Raw genomic sequence first — 21,960 nt, forward strand, 5'->3', positions numbered from 1 at the left:
AGCCTTCCAGTAAAAACACTTTACAGTTAGGTGTACTTGTCGTTAGCATACACTCAGCATAACTCACTCGATGTCTTCGTAACAGAAGATCTCTCCTATCATCACACTCACTTTAAACCTCACTTATTAACCAAAAACCCTCAGATGTTGAGAATGTCACCGCCCCATCGCGGCCTCGCAGCCGCGGAGGCTTGTGGGACGCAATATGCAAAAACACCGGGCCAGACGCAGCCCCGCCTCCCGGCGCCCCCGAGCCGGGCCGCCCAGCGCCCGGGCGAGGCCTCCGCGGACTGGCCGCCAGCATCCCGGCGTTCCCCGCGGGCGCAAGGCGGCCGCTCTAGTCCGCGCGGCACTCGCTGGTGTCTGCGGGGCCGCGGCCGGACGAGGAGGCGGAAGATGGCGGCTGTGGCCGGGCGGCCGTGAGGAGCGCGGAGGTCGGGGACGGCGATGGCGTCCTGGAAGCGCCATCGGGGACCCGCGGGACGCTAGGGCGCGACGCCGGGCGGTATGTCGGAGCACGCGGCGCCCGGGGCACCCGGGCCCGGGTCCAACGGCGGCGGCGGAGCGGCCCCCGCGCGCGGGCCTCGCACCCCCAACCTCAACCCGAACCCCCTCATCAATGTGCGCGACCGGCTCTTCCACGCGCTCTTCTTCAAGATGGCTGTCACCTACTCGCGGCTCTTCCCGCCCGCCTTCCGCCGGCTCTTCGAGTTCTTCGTGCTGCTCAAGGTGACCGCGGCCCCGACCCTCGACCCTTGACCCCGGCGGCCGGATCTGCCCCCCCGGGCAGTGATCTCCGACCGCCACCCCTGACCCCGCTGGGGACCCCGAGCTCCACCATTTCCTCCGACACCCTCTCCCCGGACGCCTAGACCCGGCCCGATTGATTAGGCACCCGCCCCCGATGCCTGCGCCCTCTGACCCTGGGGGTCGCCGGGAGCACAGTCTGTGGACCTTGTCCTGCCCTGGGACTTCCACCCTATTAGTAGACCCTGGTCCCGACTCAGGAAGCCTCACTCCTGCTCCCTCCAGGCCCCACCCCTTCCCCAGCCGCCTCGTCGCCTGGGTCCTCCACCTCCGCCAGGGGAGACCGGCCCTCGTTCCCCTCCCGCCCTTTGACCCCTGACTCTGCCGCCCGGGATCCTCAGCCCGGAGGGCCCCTCCCCACCCATCCTGGCGCGTCCCAGCCCCCGCCCCCTGCACTGGCAGTCCACTCCCCACTCCCTCTTTTCCTCCTAGTAGTGACTTCCTCCTCCTTGAGCCCTTCCTCCTGCCCCCACCCGCCTCTCCGTCCTCGGAGACTCACGGGAGAATGTGACTTAGCTGAGGTCATCACGCTAGGGTTAGCGGCAGAGTCACTGCCAACACCGACTGCCTTCCCGGCTTGCAGAGGTGTCACCGTGAGGGCAGTTCAGGCAGGAGAGCCGTCATCTGGATCGCTCTCAGGAGGAGTCTTGCTTGGGATGTGCGACGTGCTTGCAGCAGCTGCGGCCGCTCAGGAAAGGAGCTGGCAGGGTCACTGGGCTGCCTGGGTGCCAAGGAAGTGGAGGAATGGCTGTTTTCGTTTTGCATCACAGCACGGCCGCGCCCTGGCTGAGGGATACTGACCTCGCCAAATGGGCTTTTGATTCTGGGTCTGCAGAAAGGGAGCTGATGCTGGTGGATGAGGCTGTTGAGGTTGTGGCAAGTCCAAAAGTTGATCAGGGCCGGCTGCTCTTTTGAGTTCGGTGGAAGGAGCTCGAGCCCAGGGTCCTGGCCCTGCCACAGCTTCGAGGGACCCCAGGCTTGAGCTCCTGCCACAGCCCCCCACAACCTCCCATCCCTGGTCTGCAAGATGGACCCGTTGTCCTTCCCACCTTCTCTCTCCCTGTGGCCCCCTGTGGTAATCTCAGGAGGCACCTGAACAGGGAGGTGGGAGCTTCCTGAATCAGGGATCCTTTATTGGGTTCTCTGGAGTCCACAGATGGTCTGAAATTGTGGACAGACACTTGTTCACAAACGGTGAAAACAGTGTTTTCCTGGGGACACTGAGAGTGGTCTGGATCCAGGAAGGAGCCTCTGTGTTCTTGGGCACTTGTCACTGCAAGCGTGCACCCCATGTGCATGACCAGGGCCACCCACAGAGCCCAGCCTCCCGTGATGCGGTTCTGGTAGCCGCGGATCTGATCTCACCACTTCTCGATTTGGGAAGGGATTGGGTGTTTGGGCCAGACCAGTAGACCCGCTCTATCTCCAGCAGGTGCTATTCACACAGGTGGATGGATGGGACAGGGCTGCTGCTGAGGGTAACCTGCCCACTGCCGAACGAGAACCCCAGAAGGTGGGGGTGATGGGGAGGCTCTCAATCCCCCAGAATCCTTCCATTCTCAACTGGGGGTGCTGGGCCACGTGATCTCTGTGGCAGAGCCAGATCTGTTTACTGTGAATCCCAAACCCTGGTGGCGCGGAATCAGAGCCTGCTTCCTTTTTATTTTTCTCTGTCTGCAAAGTGCGGGCTGGGACCAGCCAATTTCTGAGGCTACTTTAAGTTCCAGCGAAAAGAAAAAGAGAAAAAAAAGAAAATTTACCTTGCCGCCCCGGTGGCTCACTCAGGAGAGTGCAGCGCTGGGAGCGCAGTGGAGCTCCAGCGGCGGGTTCGGATCCTATATAGGGATGGCCGGTGCGCTCCCTGGCTGAGCGCGGTGCGGGCGACACCACGCCAAGGGTTGCAATCCCCTTACTGGTCACAAAAAAGAAAAAGAGAAAAAAAAAAAAAGAAAATTTAAGTTCCAGAAAGCTCTGTTCTTGCTTCCTGCCCACCAGCTTCTAGTGCTCTCACTGCAGAGATTGGGTCTTCCCCTGGCAGGCTCCCTCCAAGATTGTTCTTCCTGTGGTCCCTTGCAGTTGAGCTCCATCCTCCAGCCAGCCAGACCACCTGTCCCCATGCCTGTGCCTTGGGTTGTTCAGGAAATGCCATGCAGTGCAGGTTGTGGGGAGAGAGGTGGTGGCCAGGCCCATGTTCAAGGGGCCCTCAAAAGACAACCCTGCTGGCCTTGGCATCCACCCATGCAGATTTTCATGGCACTGAGGCCAGAACAGTGGACACAGTCCTGGAGCATCGGGCACCAGGTGCCCGAGTCCATTGGATGGGACTGTTGGCCCTGGCTGACTGACCTTGGCAGCCACCAAGTGATGCCCACAGGGTCAAGGGTGCCCTGACACACGGAGCCTCTAGACATGGGCAAGTGTCCGCCCCTCTGGTGAGTGGGAGTAAGCGGCCCCTCATGTGGTCATTGTGAGGATGAAGGAGAGGACTTGTGGGACCCTCCTGAAGGTTTTCCTAGCTGGGCCTGAAGGGCTCTCTGCCCTCACTGGGGAGGAAGGCGTGGCCCCACAGTCTTGTCCATTGATCACTCAGACACCCAGAGATGGACCAGACTGCTCCCGGCCCTCCTGGTCTGTGGGGAGCTCCAGCTGGGGGCATCAAAGGATGCTTCCTGGAGGAGGTGGCAGGAACACAACTTCAGGTGAGCCAAGTGTCTCTGAACACTCACTCAGTGCCCGCCTCGGGCTGGGCTCTGGGACAGTGATGTGTGGGCAGACCCAGGCATGGTGTGAGATCTGTGGCTAGGCAGGGCAGGGTCTCCAGGAGGGGAGCAGCAGCCAGTGGTGAAGGTGAAGGGGTGCGGTATCCGGGCAGCAGGAGCAGCCTGGGCGTGCTGTCCGGGGAGCTCAGGGTTGGAGACGCGTCACAGGGGCTAGGGACTGGACCACCCCGGGTGTGTGGAGTGTCTGGGTCAGAATGTGGGGCACGGGTGGCCAGGGGTCCATGGTAGTGTTTCCAATTGAGACTCCTGTGGGGAGTGCTGCTCAGGACCTGGACCAGCCTGCCTTGTTGGCGGTGGGGCTGAGGGAAGCAACTGCTGCCCTGTGGGGACCTGGGGTGGGGGATGTGGCTGCACCGCTCTGGATGTTACCAGCCTGTTGCTCTGGTGGGGGAACTAAGGCCCAGACCCCAGATGGGGACTGGCCTTGTTACATGGGGCAGAAACTCCTGGCCCCCTCAGCTCAGTTGGGGAGTGCCCAGTCGTGCAGGGCTACTGTGAGGGGTGCCAGAGAGGGCACCGGGGTGAAGTCTGGGTCAGCGTTTGGGGGCCTTGGAGGCCACTCAGCCTAGTCCACACATATTCGTGTATAGATGCCAGCCACCTCTTGTCATTTCCCTTGTCTGCGCAGGACAGGTCACTCGCACCTGTGCTGGCTGTGGCAGGATGTGCGTACAGCACGTCCCTGAGAGCTCCTTGCTCTTGCAGGGTCAACAGTTTGTTCGTGGTCAGCCCAGGACTGCTCCAGCCCCGCCCCTCCTGGCTCAGACCTCTGTGCTTCGGTTTCCTCATCTGTAAACGAGGGCTGGTGGCAGACGGGGGCGTCAGTGGGAAGCAGCAGCCCTGACCTCAGGACATGCTGTGTGTCAGCACTTTTTATAACATCTCAGCATGTCGTCCAGTGCTGTCCTTTGGCCTGGAAGCAGTCAATGTCCCAGGCACAGCACCCTCTGCACATTCAGGCCTGGAGAGTAGGGCATGGCCCTTAGGCACCCATCATGAGCCTGGCTGGCCCCTCTTGCCTAGGAGGCCTGAGGAGAAGGACTGGGATCAGCCCCTCTGACCAGATCCTGCCTTCACAGCTGCCATCCCAGATGCCATGTTGGGGCGGGGGCTGGCTGTCCTCACTGCCTGCTCCTCCCCGCAGCGTCTATCTGCTGGAACCTGAACGCCTGCAGGGAGGGGGTGTTGCTTTTGCCTGTGTCTGCTTAAATCTTAGTGGTGCGCTAACCTCCATCCATCTGTGGCACTTCTGGCTGCAAGGGACAGAATTCCATTCAAACTGGCCCGAAAGAAGGCAATTTTGCCGCTAACACAGCTGAGGAGTCTGTGCTGGGGCTGGATGCAGGACCTCAGTAGCACGCCCAGACTTGGAGCCTCTCGCATCTGCAGGCTCTGCATCTCCCTCCGGTCAAAGCCATGTGGCCAGGCCAGGAGGGGGTGGGTGCTCTGCTGACACAGCCCTTTGCCCAGTCTGCGGAGGGCTCCAGAGGGGAGGTGGCAGTGGATGTCGGGGGGACAGAGGTTCTGGAGGTCCTGCTCATGGCTGTGTGGCCACAGGTGGCTCACCACATCCCTGTCTGTTGGCAGGTCCGGGAGGGGCTTTGTGCTCTGGCGTCTTTGTGATTCAGGTCTCTCTGGGCTGTTGTTTTAGAGTCTTGCCAGCTCTTCCCGGAGGGTCTGAGAGTTCAGTGTGGGAGTGTGTGCATAGGAGGGATCAGTGGCTATGTCTGCCTGGATGACATAACACCCCCAGTCTTTGGCTGAGCCTCACTTGGGTCCCTGGCGCCCATCATTCCTGGGTGGGCCCTTTGCATAGAGCAGGACAGCAGGTGGACATGATTCTTGCTGGGCTCTGCAGGTGGCTGGGAGTGATGCCAAGAACACGGCATCTGGGCTAGGAGGCTGCCCTGAGAGGCCAGCTCAGCAGACAGGAAAGAGCTCCCTGCAGAAGGGCCCACCCCGCGACCTGTCTTCTGCCTGCTAGGGCAGGGTCTACCCCTTGGCACTGTTGATGTCAGGGCCAGCTTGTCCTCTGGGGGGGAGCCTCCTGGGCACTGCAGGTACTCAGCAGCGTCCCTGGCCTCCACCCCCTCCATGTCAGTAGCAGCCCACAGTTGTGACAACTACAAATGTCCCCAGACATGGCCAAACATCCCCTGGGGGCAGAAGCATTCAGTGAGGACTGCTGTCGTCCCACTTCATAGGTGAGGGCGCTGTGTCTCGGAGGAGCACACACTGGCCCAGCCCACAGAGCTAGCTATGTCCTCAGCAGCTGCAGCTGGCCCTGCCAGGCCCAGGAGGAGGGCAGAAGGTGCCTATCTGGGCAAGGGAGGCTATTTTTAGCTGGTGAGATCAGGGGAGTTCTGAGGACACAGCAGAATATGAGGCAGGAAACAGCTGGACAGTCCGTGGGGTGGCCATGGTGGCCTCATGTGGACAGCATACCCAGTAGCAGCACCTGGGCTGGCCCTTGCAGGATGGGGACAGTTGGTCAATGGTGCTGGTGTGTTCTGCTTGGTGGGCCTGAGCCCAGCCCAGTCTCTCCCCAGATGGGGGGTTGATCAGGGGTTGTCAGTGTGGGACGCGTCCAGGGCTCCTTTCTCCTGAGCAAGCTCAGGTCTCGCTATCCTGGTCAGCCCTTGGGCGCCGTGGGCTGTGGGGTCTTGGGTGCTCCCTGCTGACTGCAGGCTGCCCGCCCCCAGGCTCTGTTCGTGCTCTTTGTCCTGGCCTACATCCACATCGTTTTCTCCCGTTCACCAATCAACTGCCTGGAGCACGTGCGCGACACGTGGCCGCGCGAGGGCATCTTGCGTGTGGAGGTGCAGCATAACTCCAGCCGTGCGCCAGTCTTTCTGCAGTTCTGTGACGGCAGCACCCGCGGCAACTTCCCTGGCCTGGCCCTGGAGCCAGGCGGTGGCCTGGAGCTCGAGGACGAGGAGGAGGAGGAGCTGACCATGGAGATGTTTGGGAACAGCTCCATCAAGGTGAGCCAGGCCAGAGGCCTGTGCACATCAGCATGCAGGGGGTGCTCAATAAATCCACATGGCTGAGGGAGCAATCTGCTGGGCCTGGCACACAGGCAAGCCTGCCCCTGCCTGCTCCAGCTGGTGTGGCCTTTTGGTGGCCTGGGGGCTCCAGAGCCAGAGTCTTGGCCTTTCTCCTTGTTGGAGGCTGGGTCCCAGGTCCCCTGAAGGGCAGAGAACGGGGGGAGGGGTGCAGAGAACTTATGCTGGGCAGACTGAGTCCTCGGGGTGTCCCAGCTGTTGCGTGCAGGGGATTGGCCTAGTCCTGGGACACTGAAGAGGTGGCCCATCGGCTGTAGGGCACAGCTGCCCCCAGGGCTGGTGAGTGCCCATCGCTGGCAGCATGCAGGCGGCATCAGGCACTCGCAGGGGCCAGTCTGGTGGGAAACCTCTGTGCTTTAACCGTCAGGGGCCCCGAGAAGAAGACGGGCTCTGGCCAGTGTCACATGCTGGGCGTCAGTCAGGGCCAGGCGCAGTGGGGGCATTGGTGCTGGCCGCCAGCCCACCAGCCCTGTTCCTGCTGACTCTGCTCCCCGAGGCCACCATGGGTCTGGCACCACCTGTTCCCCACCCCTGTCTCTGGCTTCAGGGCTCAGACCCTCACTTGAAGATGGCCACATACCAGGGTGGGCCTGGTGTTAGGCTAGGGGTCCCAGCTGAGGCCTGAGGTACAGGAGGTTGTCCCTGGCCCTGGTGTTTGGTGGGTCAGCGGCCCTCCAGCCCGAGAAGTGATGGGCATCCTGGTGGAGGGTAGGGATCACAGTCACAGCACCCTCTAGTTGGCAGGAGGGAAGGACCTCCTGGGACCACATTCTCTGGTGGGACCTAGTGCTGGGCTGGCTGACACTCTGGCTCTGGTTGCCTGCAGTTTGAGCTGGACATTGAGCCCAAGGTGTTAAAGCCGCCAGGCAGCGCTGAGGCCCTGAACGACAGTCAGGAGTTTCCCTTCCCCGAGACACCCAGCAAAGGTATGTGCTGTGTGGCCACGTCCGAGGCATGGGGAGTCATCTCAGTAGGTCCCTGCTCAGAATAAAAACAGCCAGGTCAGTGTAGCCAGGGAGAAAGGGGCATTAAATGTGAGCCCCACTTGGCTGCTTGTCCTGGACAAGTGAGGGAACCTCTGTGCCTCACTTTCCCCATGTGTCAGAGCCCCTGGTAACTGGCTCATCCTCTCTGGGACCCCCTTTTGTGAAAAGTGTCTTGGGGGGATCAAACTTACACATTCTGACAGGCTGTGCTGAAGGAATCTGCCACTGCCCCATCCGCCCTGAGCCAAGAAGTCTGAGCTGTGGTGCCTGGGGCTCTGCTTCCCCCACTCCCGGCCAGGCAGCCCCCCACCCTCCCTGCTTCACTCCTGAGAGCTTCCCACAGGGCAAGGCAGCAGGTGGTCTCTCCAGAAAGCCAGGACTGTTGAAGTTGGTGGGTGGGCTGGGGGCTTCTGGCTGGGGCAGAGGGGCAGGCTGGGTTCTTGCTCTGGCAGGCACTGTCCAATGTGTCCCCGCGTCGTGGTCTTCCCCACCTGCTGGCCTAGGGTATCCCTGCTGTGGACACCTGCCCCCGTGCACACAGAGTGGGTGGTGGGCGCAGTGCAGGGGCTGACCAGACCCCGCTCTGTCCTGCCGCGTCCCCTCAGTGTGGCCGCAGGACGAGTACATCGTGGAGTACTCGCTGGAGTACGGTTTCCTGCGGTTGTCGCAGGCCACGCGGCAACGCCTGAGCATCCCGGTCATGGTGGTCACCCTGGGTGAGTCCAACCTGTCTGGTCGTGCCAGGCCTTTGCCCTCCACCCTCGGGGTCCCTGCGGGCTGTCCTGGCTGCAGGAAGGCTCCCAGTGCCTCGGTCCGTGGTGGGTTTCTCAAGGCCTGGGGAGACGGGGGCCTGCCAGTGGGAGTCCGGGGAGGGGGGTCCAGACCGGACCAGGCGCTTCCTCCCCGTCCGTGGCCGGCCTGACCCGCCTGCCCGCAGACCCGACACGGGACCAGTGCTTCGGGGACCGCTTCAGCCGCCTGCTGCTGGACGAGTTCTTGGGCTACGACGACATCCTCATGTCCAGCGTGAAGGGCCTGGCCGAGAACGAGGAGAACAAGGGTGGGGCCTGCCCGGGGCGGGGCGGGGCGGCGCGGGCTCTGCGGGCTCTGCCGGGCTCTGCGGGCTCTGCCGGGCTCTGCTCACCGCAGCCCTCCGCAGGCTTCCTGCGCAACGTGGTGTCCGGCGAGCACTACCGCTTCGTCAGCATGTGGATGGCGCGCACGTCGTACCTGGCGGCCTTCGTCATCATGGTCATCTTCGTGAGTGCCGCAGGTGGGCTGGGGCGGCTGGAGCGGCCAGGGCGGCCCGGGCCTCGCCTGCCTCACGCGGCACTGCCCGCTGCTGCCTTGCAGACGCTGAGCGTGTCCATGCTGCTGCGCTACTCGCACCACCAGATCTTCGTCTTCATCGGTGAGTGTCCCGTGTCCCGCGGCGGGGGGAGGGCGGCCGCCCGCAGGCGCTCACCGGGCCGCGCCCTGTGCCCGCAGTGGACCTGCTGCAGATGCTGGAGATGAACCTGGCCATCGCCTTCCCCGCAGCGCCCCTGCTGACCGTCATCCTGGCGCTCGTCGGTGAGGACCCGCCCGGCACCCCGCCCCCCCGCCCTGCCCTGCCCGCTCCAACCTGGGCCGCCTGTCCCCGCAGGGATGGAGGCCATCATGTCCGAGTTCTTCAACGACACCACCACGGCCTTCTACATCATCCTCATCGTGTGGCTGGCCGACCAGTACGACGCCATATGCTGCCACACCAACACGAGCAAACGGCACTGGCTGCGGTGAGCCGCGGGGGGCGGTGGGGTGGGCGGGGCGGGGCTGCCAGCGCGGGGACGGGGCCTCTTCTCACGCGCCTGCCCCGCAGGTTTTTCTACCTGTACCACTTCGCTTTCTATGCGTACCACTACCGCTTCAATGGGCAGTACAGCAGCCTGGCTCTGGTCACCTCCTGGCTCTTCATCCAGGTGAGGCCCGGGCAGCAAGGACGGGTCATGTCCTGCCTGTTCTCTGGCGGGAACCCCGGCCAGGTTATCTGCCCCTTTCTGAGCAGGGCTGCTGAGGTCAGCGAGGTGGCCTGAGTCCCCGAGCTGGGGAGGAAGCACTTTGGGGGGGCCGAGCTTGGGCCAAGGGCAGTACTATCCCGTTTCTCTCATCTCTGGGTGTGCTACCCTCAGGAACTCAGCATTCTCTGGGCTGAGGGTTCAGGGTGGTGGGCAGACCTCCCTGGGTCCAGGTCGGGGCAGTGGACGGGCCCGGGGCCTGGCGGACAGGACCTTGGACTGACTGTGCCACCGCCCCACTGCCCCCTCACAGCACTCCATGATCTACTTCTTCCACCACTACGAGCTGCCTGCCATCCTGCAGCAGGTGCGCATCCAGGAGATGCTGCTGCAGACCCCACCCCTGGGCCCCGGGACCCCCACAGCGCTGCCCGATGAACTGAACAACAACTCAGGCACCCCGGCCGTGGTCCCGGACCCTGCCGGCCAGCCCCCTGCCCTGGGCCCTAGCTCACCAGGTGCTGGCGGGAGCCCTGGGCCTGTGGCCGCAGCGCCCAGCTCCCTGGTGGCCGCGGCAGCCTCTGTTGCTGCAGCGGCAGGTGGTGACCTGGGCTGGATGGCAGAGACAGCCGCCATCATCACGGACGCCTCGTTCCTGTCCGGCCTCAGTGCCTCCCTCCTAGAGCGGCGGCCTGTTGGCTCCCTGAGCCCCAATGGAGGCCTCCCCCACGCCCCCCAGGACAGTGTCCCCCAGAACAACTTGGAGTCTGACACAGCCCCCCCAGTGGCTGCAGTGACCGGGCCCAGCCCAGCGTCCACGGCCCCAGTGGACGCACCCTTAGAAGTTGGGTCCTGAGCCGCCACCAGCAGCTGGGCCACCTCTGTCCCTGGGTGGCTGGGCGTGACCCTGCTGAAGCCGGTGGGGTGGGGGAGGCAGTCCCTGGTGGGAGCACTAGGGCCTTCCCCATTCTCTGGGACCGCCCAGCCTGCTTTGGTTGGCTTCTGGGTTTCCTTGGGTTTGCCCAGAAGGAGGGTTTCTCTCCCCCAACTGTGGGTCCTGGCCTAAGGCCTGTCCCTACTCTCAAGATGTGTTTGTGGTGACCAGCAAGGAGAAGGGACAGGGCTTCATAGAAGGTTCTGGAAGGGGCTTGGTGAACGATCTGAAGTGAACTGTCCCACGCAGAGCAGGGTACCAGCAGAGTGGTCTCTGAGCAAGGTGAATATGTGGCAGAGCGGACAGGACAGGCAGGGCTGGCACACCCCTGTGCCATCACTGCTGCTGCTCAGCTGGCAGCCCGGCTTTGCCTGGTGCTCCACGTGCAGTGCCTTTTCCACAGTCCCGGCCCCCTCCCCACGTGCGCACCAGGCTTGGGGGTCCCGTAAGGGTACAGGAACATGGGGTTAAGGTGCCAGCATCATTTGCAGTGCCCAGGAGCAGGGATCCAGCCCTGCTCAGGGTGGGAGTGGGCTGGCAGCAAACCAATCACTCGGTGAAGAATGCAGAGGGGCGCGCATTCCATTCTATTTAATTGCGGTGTACAAAATTGTGTTTGTATATGGAATAAACTGTTGACAGCGACCAGCCTGTCTGTGGGTGGTGGGAGAATCCCCGGCTGCATTCTTTACTCCTGGGGATGGGAAGGGGCTGTGACGGCTCGAGCAGGAGGCAGAGGCTCAGTCGGCTGTGCATGGGGCTTCATGGGGCTTCTCTGGGGGCCTCCATGGTCCGGAGCAGGCGTAATGGCCGGTCAAGGGCGCCGTCCCCGAGCTGGGCCAGGAGCTCTCCGCGCCGCACAAGGGCCTGACGCAGCCGCTCCCGCACGCCTTCGATGTGTTCCTCCAGCTCCTCCAGCTCGCCAGGTTGCGAGGCACCCGAGGGCATCACGGTGGGTGGCCGGCCGTTGGAGCACAGCCAGAGGGGGCCCTCCGGTGGCCCAGCCCCCACCTCCATGTCCAGCGAGGCAGCCACAGCGGGCTCCAGCAGGAAACGTACATGACGCTCCTTGCCCACAGCCTGACGCACCTGTTTCCAGCTCCCTGGGCTCTCGGGGGCCACTGGCGTATCCTGCTGCTGCTGCTGCTCCTGGGGGCCACTAGAGACAGGGAACAGGGCTGGGCAGTGACCCCCAGGGCAGCTGCACCCTGCTGTTGTCTGGAGTTGAGGAGGTTGGCCACCAGGCACCACACCACAGAGCCAAAGTATGAACTGAATTGTCAGGCCGGGGACCCTCAGAAAGGAACTGAGGTGTGGGAAGCAGCTCCACCTGTATCGCCTAGCTGACTCCAGGCAGATGTTGGAGCTAGTGGGGTGGAGAACAATCCCCAGAAACCAGCCATAGGGCCGGATGCCAGGCGAGGTGGGCCACCTCTTACCTCAGCTCCGGCTCCGTCCTCTCCTCCTGTCCCTCTGGCAGCTCCGTGTTGAGGGCACGGTGGATTTTCTAAGATTACAGAGGCCCCGATGGCGACAGGGTCTGGGTGGCAGGAGGCCATCCCTGCCCGTCCACCCACCAGCGTTGTGGCGCCCCACCTGGCTGGTGTGCAGCCAGTACTGCAGCTTGCTTCCCCTGCGGATGCGTGGCAGCACCAGGTGATAGAAGACGTGCTCGCCCAGCGAGCTGAGCAGGGCGCTGCCCAGGCCCAGGCAGAGCAGCAGGAAGAGTCCCGAGAAGTGGTAGATGCCCATCTGGAGGGTCTGAGGCAGGACATGGCAGGAGCCCCTCATGGTCACCTGACGGCAGACCCTGGGGAGCTCTGGGCTGGGGGAGACAGGTCAGACCAGAAAGAGGGGTCTGGGGCTGTGGAGCGGGGTTGCTAGGCAAGGACTCCATAACTAAAACAGGTTTTATGGGGGAGCGAACACTGGAAGTGGGGTTTCGTAGGAGGAATAGGAGTGTGCAAAAGCAGACATGAGGTGCGTCTTGGAAAGGAGCTGGGGGTTGGCCACCCCAGGAAAGGCTCAGGGCCCCCCATGCCTACCCCCACCCTGTGTCCCGGGCCCTGCCCCACCTCTGTAACCGCGAAGACCCGCTTCCCGCAAGGCACCATCTTGTACCACTTGTCGTGCAGTAGGTCGATGAAGCCCGAGGACTTGTAGCGGCTTATAAACTCGGACAGGTTGGAGGTGAGCGGCGAGTTCTGGGGCAGTCCGATGCCGTAGCCTGGGGGAAACCGGGGCCAGGTAGGGTTAGGGTGGGATGCAGCCCCCAGCGCAACCACCCACACGCGTGGGACCTCGCCGCTGCCCGCCTTGAACCCTCTGTGGCTCCCCACTGCCCCCAGGATGCACCGGTCCGCCGAGGGTCCCGGAGGCCCGGGCGCCCTCACCCTCGATGGCGAAGGGCTTGCCCACGGTCAGCAGCTTGCAGTCGGCGTCGATGGAGACCTCGTAGTCCAGAAGCGACTTGTCCATGATGAAGGCGTTGAGCTTGGGGGGGTCGCTCCTGCGGGGCCGGGGGTGGGCTCATTGGGCCTCCCGGCCCCTCCCCGCCCCCGCCCCACGCCCCGCCCCCGACCGGCCCCCGCCCCCGACCGGCCCCGCCCCGCCCCGCGGCCTCACGTGAGCATGGCGACGCCGCGCGGCGTGGTGGGTGCGCTGTGGCGCCGCATGTGCGCGTGCATCTCGGGGAAGCTCTTGTTGATGTAGGCCTCGGCGCTGCTCTCCCACACCGTGCCGAAGCGGAAGCCCTGCGGCGGGCGGTGCAGCTGCGGGGGCCCCGCGTCATCCTCCCCGCCCGGCTGTGCGGGGCTCCCCACGTCGGCCGCGTCCTGCTCTGCGGCCCTGCAGTGGCCACCCACCCCCTCCCCAGTCACGACGGCCTTAGTGTCCCCAGACGCTGCCTACATTCCCTGGGGACGGAGAGCCTCTGCTCCAAACGCCTGCACGTGTCCGTGTCCCCTCGGACCTCGCCTCGAACTCCAGACTCGGATCCCACGGCCGCCTCCGTGTCTCCTCTTAGGATCCCACGGGAGCCCCAAACTCCTGAACTGACTCCCACACCTGACCCCGTGGGGCGTTTCTCCCTCTCTCCCCACGCCCCGTCCACCTGCAAACCCTTTTCAGATCACCTGGAACTGGCCACTGCTCGCCCTCCAGGGCCCCAACTGGGCGGGGCCCCATCATCCGTCCCCAGCACCGGTCCCCGCGTCAGTCCCTATCATCCGTCCCCAGCACCGGTCCCCGCGTCAGTCCCCATCATCAGCCCCCAGTATCCCTCCTGGACCAGCGCAGGAGCCCTGGTCTTCCGGACCCACGCCACGGTCTGTTCTCCTTGCAGCTGCTGGAGAGATGCTTGTGCAAAACCCTTAATGAATAAATAAACCTGGCTGCTAAAGTCACACCAACCAATGCCTCCTGACAGGGTCCCACAGCAGCACCAAAAAGCCAACCCTGAATGGGATCGAGACTCTAGAGCAGCACCGTCCAGTGGAACTTTCCAGAACGTGGAAACTGGGTATCTGTGCTGTCCAGGCCCGGCTACTGAGCACTTACACTTAAGTGGCCACATGTGGTGAGTGGCTAGTGTATTTCACAGCTCAGAGACTAAATCTGATTACCAGTTTACAGGGGACGTGGGGGGTGGACCTGGCAGAACAGTCTAAACACCTCCAGGGGATACAACCAGCCACATCCAAATGGTGGGAGATGCTAATAGGACAAAAAAACAAGGCCCTGCATGACCTGCCCCGTCCCCTCCCTGCCCGCCCCTTCTCCCTCTGTCCCCCTCGGTCACTCTGCTCCAGCCACACGGGCCTTCTCACTGTTCCTACAACATGCCAGGCTCAGTCCTGCCGCAGGACCTTTGCACGGGCTGTGCCTTCTGCCTGGAATGCTCTTGCCTGATAACTACATAGAAGTCCCTCAAGTGTCACCCCCTCACAGAGGTCTCCCTGACCCCCTGAAAGACTCCCCATGTCGCCACTCATATTTTTCTCCGTGGTACTTTATCACCATCTCACACGCCTTCTGTTTTGCTTTTCTATCTTGATTCCTGTCTTCTGTGGGGATGGGGATCTTTGCCTGTTCTGAACCTGCAGGGTCCCCAAAGCCTCGTACACACTAGGCACTCAGCAAATATCTCTGGGGACAGGATTTGGCTGGGTGGGCATCCTCCCAGCTCTGAGCCCCACTCCCACCATGTCTCACAGACCCCCTGGTGCAGCCCAGCTCGGGGCAGCCCCCCTGGTCTCCACCAGTCACCCACCTTGGGGTCATGGATCCCTGACAGCTCCTCAAAGGTCTTGTCCCCGACCATGACAGCGGCCAGGTTGGCCGTGTAGCTGGACAGCACCAGCAAGCAGAAGATGGCCCAGAGGTTCATGAGGAAGCGCCCCGTGGCGCATTTGGGCGTCTTGCTGGAAACAGTGCGTCCGAAAAGGATGGCGTAGCAGAGGTTGAGGGCCGAGGAGTAGGAGAACACCGTGTCCCGGTTGCGGCCCCGGGGCGTGAGGCCATAGGGGCTGCGCCACTCATAAAGGGTGAGGAAGAGCGCGGTGAGGTGCAGGGCTGCGAAGATGCCCACCCACATGGACCAGTGCAGCGGCCACATGAAGGCGCCGATGGGTGAGGCTGTGTCCCGTGCCCGCACCATGATGCCCAGGCTGGTGGAGAAGAAGGGGCTGGTGAAATCCACCACCTGCGAGCGGGCTGAGTTGATGCTGAAGCTGGTGACCGCCATGTGGGCCGTGCCGGCCAGCAGGTCACCCACCAGGCCGGTCCAGCGGCCATCCCGCAGGGCGCCGTACTTGCCATCCCCCACGATGTATAGCTCGAAGTCAAAGGGCACGTCCTCTGCCAGCTGCTCCAGCAGGTCGATGCAGTAGCCGTAGCAACACTTCCGCAGGGCGCGGGGCACCGAGACATTGGCCAGCGCGGCGAACAGCGAGTCCAGGGTGGCCGAGTCGTTGGTGCCAGGGTCGAGGCACAGCTGCCCCGCTGGGCACTGCCCGTCCTCATCTGGCTCTCGGGCAAACACAAACGGGTGCTCCACCAGTGTCACCACGCGCAACTTGGGCCGGGCCTGGGTGCCCGGCGGGCGTGGGGGCTGCACAGCGGCACCACCTGGCTCCAAGTCCAGCCGCCCGTCCCGCCAGCTGCCCACCGTGGCCCAGGCCGGGGCGCCCAGCGGGTCCCGGCGCAGGCTCCACAACTTGAAGTGCCGAGCCATGTGTACCTGGGAGGTGCTTGTCACCCACACTGGCCCTGTGCGGCCGTGGAAGGACGTGTTGGCCAGGAACCTAGGAGGATTGGGGGTGGCGTCAGGTGGTGGGCAGTGGGAGCCCCCCAGCAAAGCTCGACCCTCACCTCTGCTGAGCACACCCCTGAATCTCACTGGACATCCTTGTCTGTACAATGAGGACAAACAGCGGGCATTACTGGTGTCCCCCACACTACCAGATCCCTTCACCAGCTGGGACACCATCCCCTGGGTACTGTGGCTATACCCCCACCCCACGTATGCTGTGCCCTGAAGCCAGTGGCTGACCGCACGGGTACAAATGCCCAGGTGGGGCTGCCTGACTCAGGTTCTGATCACTCTCTGCCCAGCTCCGCCCCGCCCTTCACAAGAGTGTTCTGGGCTCTGCTTCCAGGGACCTGAGCAAAGTTTGTCCCTTCGAAATCTTGGAGAAGCACAGCTCAGGAGGAATGGGCTAAACAGGAGAGGCTCGGGGATCTGAGTGGTGGAAGGGGCGGACTGTAGGGGACACTGTGGGGCCCTGGCTACCTCATGCCCCAGCCGTAGCTGCAGACGCCCCGCAGCTGCTCCCTGCTCCGGAATTTGTCTTTAGATGATGGGAGGTGCCTCCCACGGACATGCCCAGAGGTTACGGCCCCCTCCCCGGGGTGAGCTGCAGCCATTGATGGGCAGATATGGGGGTACAAAACCTGGCCCCCAGACTCAGGGTGGAGTTGGCTCTGGGGTTGGGCTTGGACTGAGACCAGGCTGGCTGGTTAGCTCCGCTGGTTAGAGGACAGTGTTATAACACCAAGGTCAAGGGTTTGGATCCCTGTGGCCAGATGCCAAAAAAACCAAAACCAAAACCAAAACCAAAAACAAAAAACAGGCTGAGACCGACTCCAGCTCAGACCACCGGCCGCTCAACTTCCACCGCCCTTCCAGCTCCTCCCTGATAAATCCGCTCACCCAAACCCCTTCTTGGTCTCTCTCTGCTTCCATCTAAGACGGGGACAAAACTGCTGATGTCAAAGGATTCAGCACAGTGTGTGGCATACAGAAAGTGCTTAATAATAACGTTGCCTTTTTTTTCTTTTTTTTTTAAAGGTGACTGGTAAGGGGATCTTAACCCTTGACTTGGTGTTGTCAGCACCACGCTCTCCCAGGTGAGCCACGGGCCAGCCCTATATGGGGATCTGAACCTGTGGCCTTGGTGTTGTCAGCACCACACTCTCCCAGGTGAGCCACGGGCCATCCCTATAATGTCACCGTTTGTGATCCCTGGGGCAGAGAAGGCTCAGTGGGGGGCAGGGCACCCCCATGGGCCTGGACACCCTTCCCAAGGCAGGATCCCCACGCACCGTGCCAAGAAGCGCCCTGAGGACTCCTGCCGGGCTGGCTGCAGGTCATTACAGTTGACCACGGTGGGGACGAGGGCGCGCTCGGGATGCACCTGGGCCGCGCTGCCCAGTGCCCGGGACACCAGCTCCACGGCGTCGTGAATGGCAGCATCCAGTGGGGGTCGAGCTACCTCACCCAGTGCCAGCAGCCCTGGAGGCAGACCTGCTGTGGGCAGTGCCTTGGCAGGCAGCGGAGTTCCCAGAAGCCAGCGGGGACCAGGAGGCACCGTCTCCAGCACCTGACGGGCGCGGGGGCCATCACAGCCCAGCAGGACGGCTGCAGGTACTGGGGCTTCACCCCCCAGCGGCGCCCTCAGTGGGGCCAGGCGCACCTGCAACTCTGCATCCTCCGAGGCTGGCCGGCTCAGGTCCAGCACAAGCTGCGGGGCCCGGCCAGCCCGGCTTGTCCAGAGGGCCACCAGGCCACTGGGGTCCCGGACATGGCAGAGTACCAGGCCGACGTCCTCCCAGGCGTGTGCCTGCAGCACCGACAGCAGCACGTCCAGCAGTGTCTCCAGGGGGCTGGCCCAATCCAGCTGCAGGTGGAACGGGGTCTGGAAAGAGGGCATTCACAGTTAGGGTTGGGGACCTCTGTGCCCTGGGACACCCTTCGCACTCCATCAGAAGGTGTCTGAGAAATAGATGTCAGCTTGATAACTGGACCCCATCTCCTCTTCTTCCCAGCGCCTCCCATGCTCTACAACCTTCTGTAGCTCCCAGTCACCACCAGCAGAGTTCAGCCTCCTTGGCCTGAGTCAGGGCCTGCTCTCTTGGCTCCAGCCACCCTGCTTGTGCCCCATTTTGGGTTTTTGTTTGTTTTTTTCTTCACTTTGGGGTTTTTACATGGGCCATTCCCAGGATGGAATATCCTTCTCCGTGGATATCCCCCCCTCCCCAGCTCCTACACATCCGTCAAAACCCAGCCCACTGCCCTCCTCTGTTTAGACTTCCCCGTCATCCAAGCAGAACGCTGGCCTCACCTCTGGAGTCACCCAGACTCGAGTCCCTCCCTCTGCCCCGGTCCTGACTTCACCCCACCCCCACCTGCCTGGGAGCCCCTCCGGGACCAAGGGCTGTGTCTCCGTAGTGACTATGTCTTAGTGCCCAGAGCCAAACAAGAGTGCTTCCTCTAAGGACCCCTCCTCACACATTTCTGCCCCTGTGCCAGGCAAGCCAGGCGCTGAGAGACCCCTCTGTCCAGTGGCATTCAGAAAGTTCTCCCAGATTTGCTCTTGGTGCACTAAGGACGAGAGAGCTTTGCCAGGCACTTAACTTGAGTCCAGGGCGTTGCCTGGATGGTGACAGGGCACTGAATGCTCAGGGTCAGGCTGTGGAATGTGTATCAGTGTCTAGGGGACCCCAGAGAAACTGGACAGTCCCGAGCCCCGCGGCCGCGACGGCGGACAGGGGCGCAGAGGTGGCAGCAGAGGGCGCCACAGGCCTGGGTTTGGGTCCAGCATCGCTGCCACCAGCCGCAGGGCGAGCGACCTGGAACCTGCAGAGCTGGGTTAATGAGACCCCTGTCTTCGTCTGGGGTCAGGGTCTCCCCTCCCAGAGAAGAAGGAAGGCCTGGAGGGGGCTTCAGGGTGGGTTTGGAAGGACACAAGCGGCGGGCTCCAGGCACGGCCCTTGCCTTCACCCCCCTCTGTCCCAGCACCCTGACCAGCCCCTGCGGCCCCTCCTGGCTGGCCCTGGGAGGAAGGTCTTTCCCCGGAGCCCAACCTGCTGCCCTTCCCTCCTCATCCTGTTTCCTCCCTGAGTCTGGGCCTGGGGGTGGAGGGTAGAGGGGGTTTGGGAATGACAGGGGTTGCTGTGGGGACCCGAGAAGGTCGCCCAGGAAGCTGGCGGTGCGGGGAGGCCTCAGCCCGGAGGGCCTCTGGGAGGGGCGGCGTCCCTACTGCGGACCTCGAAACGCACATCCCGGAGAGCGAGGCGGGGGCCCGGCTTGCCCTCCCAGCCCCGCCGCCGCGCGCCCCCGACCTGGAAAGTGACAGGGGCCGCGGCGGCGGGTCTCCCCCCGTTCCCAAGGCCACGGGGAGGGGGCTGCACGGGACTTTCGCCTCCCGAGGGGGCGTCCGGCGGGCTCCCTGCCGCCGGTCTAGGTCCCTGCGCCTGGGGTTCCCGTCCCAGTGCTCCAGGGAAACCTGCGTCTTCCACGTCCAGGTCCCCTTCCCTAAGCCTGGGGGCATCCGGCGTCCAGGGGTCCAGGTCCCGTGCGCCCTGGGGCGGTCCGGGGCGGGCGTACCGGGCCTCCGAGGGGCGCGCGCGCCTCCCGCCGCAGCACACTGAGCACGGGGGTCTCCGTGGCGGCCGCCAGGAAGTTCAGCTGCAGCAGCTCGGCGCGCGCCTCGGGGAAGGCGAGCCAGGCCGCCACGCCCGGCGCCGCCAGCGCCCGGCACAGGCCGCGGGCCAGCGAAGCGGGGTCGCGGGCGGGGGGCGCCACGGCCACCAGCTCCAGGCTCAGGTTGTGCGGCAGCCGCGGCTCCAGGGCGGCGCGGGCCAGGGCGGCGCGGGCGCGGGCGCGGGCGGCGGGCGCGCGGGGCAGGAGGGCGCCCAGGCGCACGGAGCCCCCCAGGCGCGCCAGGACGCCGCACGGCTGCGGGTGGCCGCCAGCGGGCCCCGGCCCCAGAGCCAGCGCCAGGCCGAGCCACAGCGCCCGCACAAACTCCATCGCGAAGTTGCCGGCTCCCGGCCGCCGGGCGGAGCCACCGGTGTCACCGCGCGGGAGGGGGGACCGCGGCCGCACCCGCCGCCTCCGTGTCCCTGAGCGAAACTCATCGCCAGGGAGGCACTTGGCGCTTTAAAACTGAACCCCACGCCCACGCCTGCTCTTCCCCGGGATCCCTGACCTCCCCCACTCCTAGCCTGGGAATGTCACCCACTGCTCAGGCAGGGAAACTGAGGCCCAAGAGGGATCAGTTTTGCCCCCCCACTTCCGGGGAGCAGTCCCCACTGAGATAAACTCACGAGCGTGCTCTGACATCGCGAGCGCCCTGGGGAAACGGAGGCAGGCATGTCTGACGGGAACGACAGGGTAGATCTCCTGCCCTCCACGCGGGTCAGGCTACTGGGACCCTTCAAAACCCGGTGCCAATGCCCGCTCTGAGAAACATTCCCTGCTTGTCACTGGGGAACATGTAGGACCACCCACCTTCCCAACTCAGCGCCCCGTCATTGCCATCGCAGGCCGGCGTCTTTTTGTTGGTTACCTGCTTTCTTATCTAGTGGCCAAGTTCCCCACTCAGCACTAGGAGGGCAGGGGTGGGTCTGCCTTGCTTACTGTCTCCAGGGCTTGCACACAGTAGGCACTCTATAATTGCTCGTTGCTTGGTTACTTTACCCTCCTCCGCTGCTCCAGAACCTTCGGTAGCTCCCAGCTGTTCCCCTGTATTCTCTGGGCCTCCCCACGCCAACAGAGCTGGGGTCCTTCAGCGACCCTGGTGAATCGGCCGTGAAGGACTTCCTCCCCCGCAGGCCCGGGCCCAGGCAGCATCCTGCATTCAACAGACGAACTGTTGGGCATCGCCCAAGATCTCTCAGGACAACCGGGCACCGCTTCGGCAGGGAACATTCAGCTCTAATGAATGAATCTACACTTGTCTCCCTTTGGAGCCAATGCTAGATAGAGATGGAGGAAAAAACCTCCATTAAATGAATAAAAATGACAAATAGCAGCCAACAAAATGGACTGGATTTTGAGACTCTCATGAGGACTGGGTGACCAGGAGGCCACCTCGTCCAGCCACCTGCCCAGGTATCCCAGGAGCAAGATAGAGGGGTTCCCTGAGGGTCTTACATTCTGGGCCCGTCCCCGGAGGCCAGCCCATGCCCGGGAGCCCCCACCTGCCCTCAGGGGAGCCCCCCAGGCCACCCTCCGCCCTGGTCCTGCCTGAGGTGTCGGGTTACAGTGTCCTCAGCGACCACTGGGGCCGCATCTCCTCCTCAGGTTTGTTTCCCTCTGACGGAGTGAGAGTCCTCAGAAATAGGGACCGGTTATGGGTTGGAGACAGCATCAGCCGGTGCCCACTCAGTCAGCCAACAAACATTGCTGGTTGTGGGGAGGCAGCCAAACCCTGGCCCTCCCAGAACTCACACTCATGCTCTGTGCCTCGGTTTCCCCGTCCAATGGCAATAGTAGGATTATGCGGATTGAACGCATGAATACACGGAGTGTTGTTTTAATTTTTTTTTCATTGTGACAAAATACACAACATAAAATTCACCTTCTCAGCCGTGTATAGTGCACAGCTCGGTGGCATTAAGCACATGCACATGGCTGTGCCGCCATCACCACCATCATCTCCAGAACTTTCTCACTTTCCCAAACTGAAACTCTGTCCCCATTAAACACTCACCCCCTGTCCCCCTCCCCAGCCCCCGGCACCCCCCGTTCTACTTTCTCTCTCTGGATCGGATGACTCTAGGGACCTCCTGACTGGGATCACACAGTGTTTGTCCCTGTGTGACTGGCTTATTTCACTGAGCACAATGTCCTCAAGGTCCATCCACGTGGTAGCGTGTGTCAGAGCCTGGTTCCTGTTCGTGGCTGAGTGATGTCCGAGTGTGTGGAGGGACCACGCTGTGTGTGTCCATTCATCTGCTGATGGACACTTGGGCTGTGTCCTCCCTTTGGCTATTTGGAATCGTGCCACTGTGGACACAGGTGTCAATACCTCTTTGAGACTCTGTTTTCCACAGTGACACCCCATTTCATGATCCCACCAGAAGTACAGGACAGTCGTGCTCTCT

At 63.0% G+C, this 21,960-nt stretch overlaps 2 protein-coding genes across 4 annotated transcripts; one reads left to right on the forward strand and one right to left on the reverse strand.

Moving 5' to 3' along the window:
* The first annotated feature begins 321 nt into the window (after positions 1-321).
* TMEM259 (transmembrane protein 259) lies at positions 322-11,214 on the forward strand. 3 transcript variants are annotated; one of them, XM_063112168.1, is made up of 11 exons: positions 322-729; positions 6,290-6,571; positions 7,479-7,578; positions 8,244-8,354; positions 8,576-8,698; positions 8,798-8,898; positions 8,992-9,049; positions 9,178-9,210; positions 9,284-9,416; positions 9,500-9,599; positions 9,949-11,214. In XM_063112168.1, exons 1-11 carry the CDS (start codon positions 508-510, stop codon positions 10,489-10,491), a joined length of 1,806 nt encoding a protein of 601 aa, XP_062968238.1. In that variant the 5' UTR covers positions 322-507; the 3' UTR covers positions 10,492-11,214. The 3 variants fall into 3 exon arrangements, with proteins under 3 accessions (XP_062968238.1, XP_062968239.1, XP_062968237.1); XM_063112167.1 differs by having other exon boundaries at positions 324-729; positions 9,127-9,210; XM_063112169.1 differs by lacking the exon at positions 8,576-8,698 and having other exon boundaries at positions 323-729; positions 9,127-9,210.
* A 117-nt stretch (positions 11,215-11,331) lies between these two features.
* Positions 11,332-19,882, reverse strand: GRIN3B (glutamate ionotropic receptor NMDA type subunit 3B). Its single transcript, XM_063112435.1, has 9 exons — positions 19,457-19,882; positions 17,173-17,765; positions 14,840-15,872; positions 13,195-13,340; positions 12,963-13,078; positions 12,645-12,796; positions 12,166-12,330; positions 12,009-12,076; positions 11,332-11,728 (listed from the first exon to the last, which is right to left on the reverse strand). The coding sequence occupies exons 1-9, from the start codon at positions 19,880-19,882 to the stop codon at positions 11,332-11,334; spliced, it is 3,096 nt and encodes a 1,031-aa protein (XP_062968505.1).
* Positions 19,883-21,960: the final 2,078 nt, after the last annotated feature.

The sequence above is a fragment of the Cynocephalus volans genome, chromosome 10 (genome assembly GCF_027409185.1).
Source record: "Cynocephalus volans isolate mCynVol1 chromosome 10, mCynVol1.pri, whole genome shotgun sequence".
In the NCBI taxonomy this organism is placed as follows: domain Eukaryota; kingdom Metazoa; phylum Chordata; class Mammalia; order Dermoptera; family Cynocephalidae; genus Cynocephalus; species Cynocephalus volans.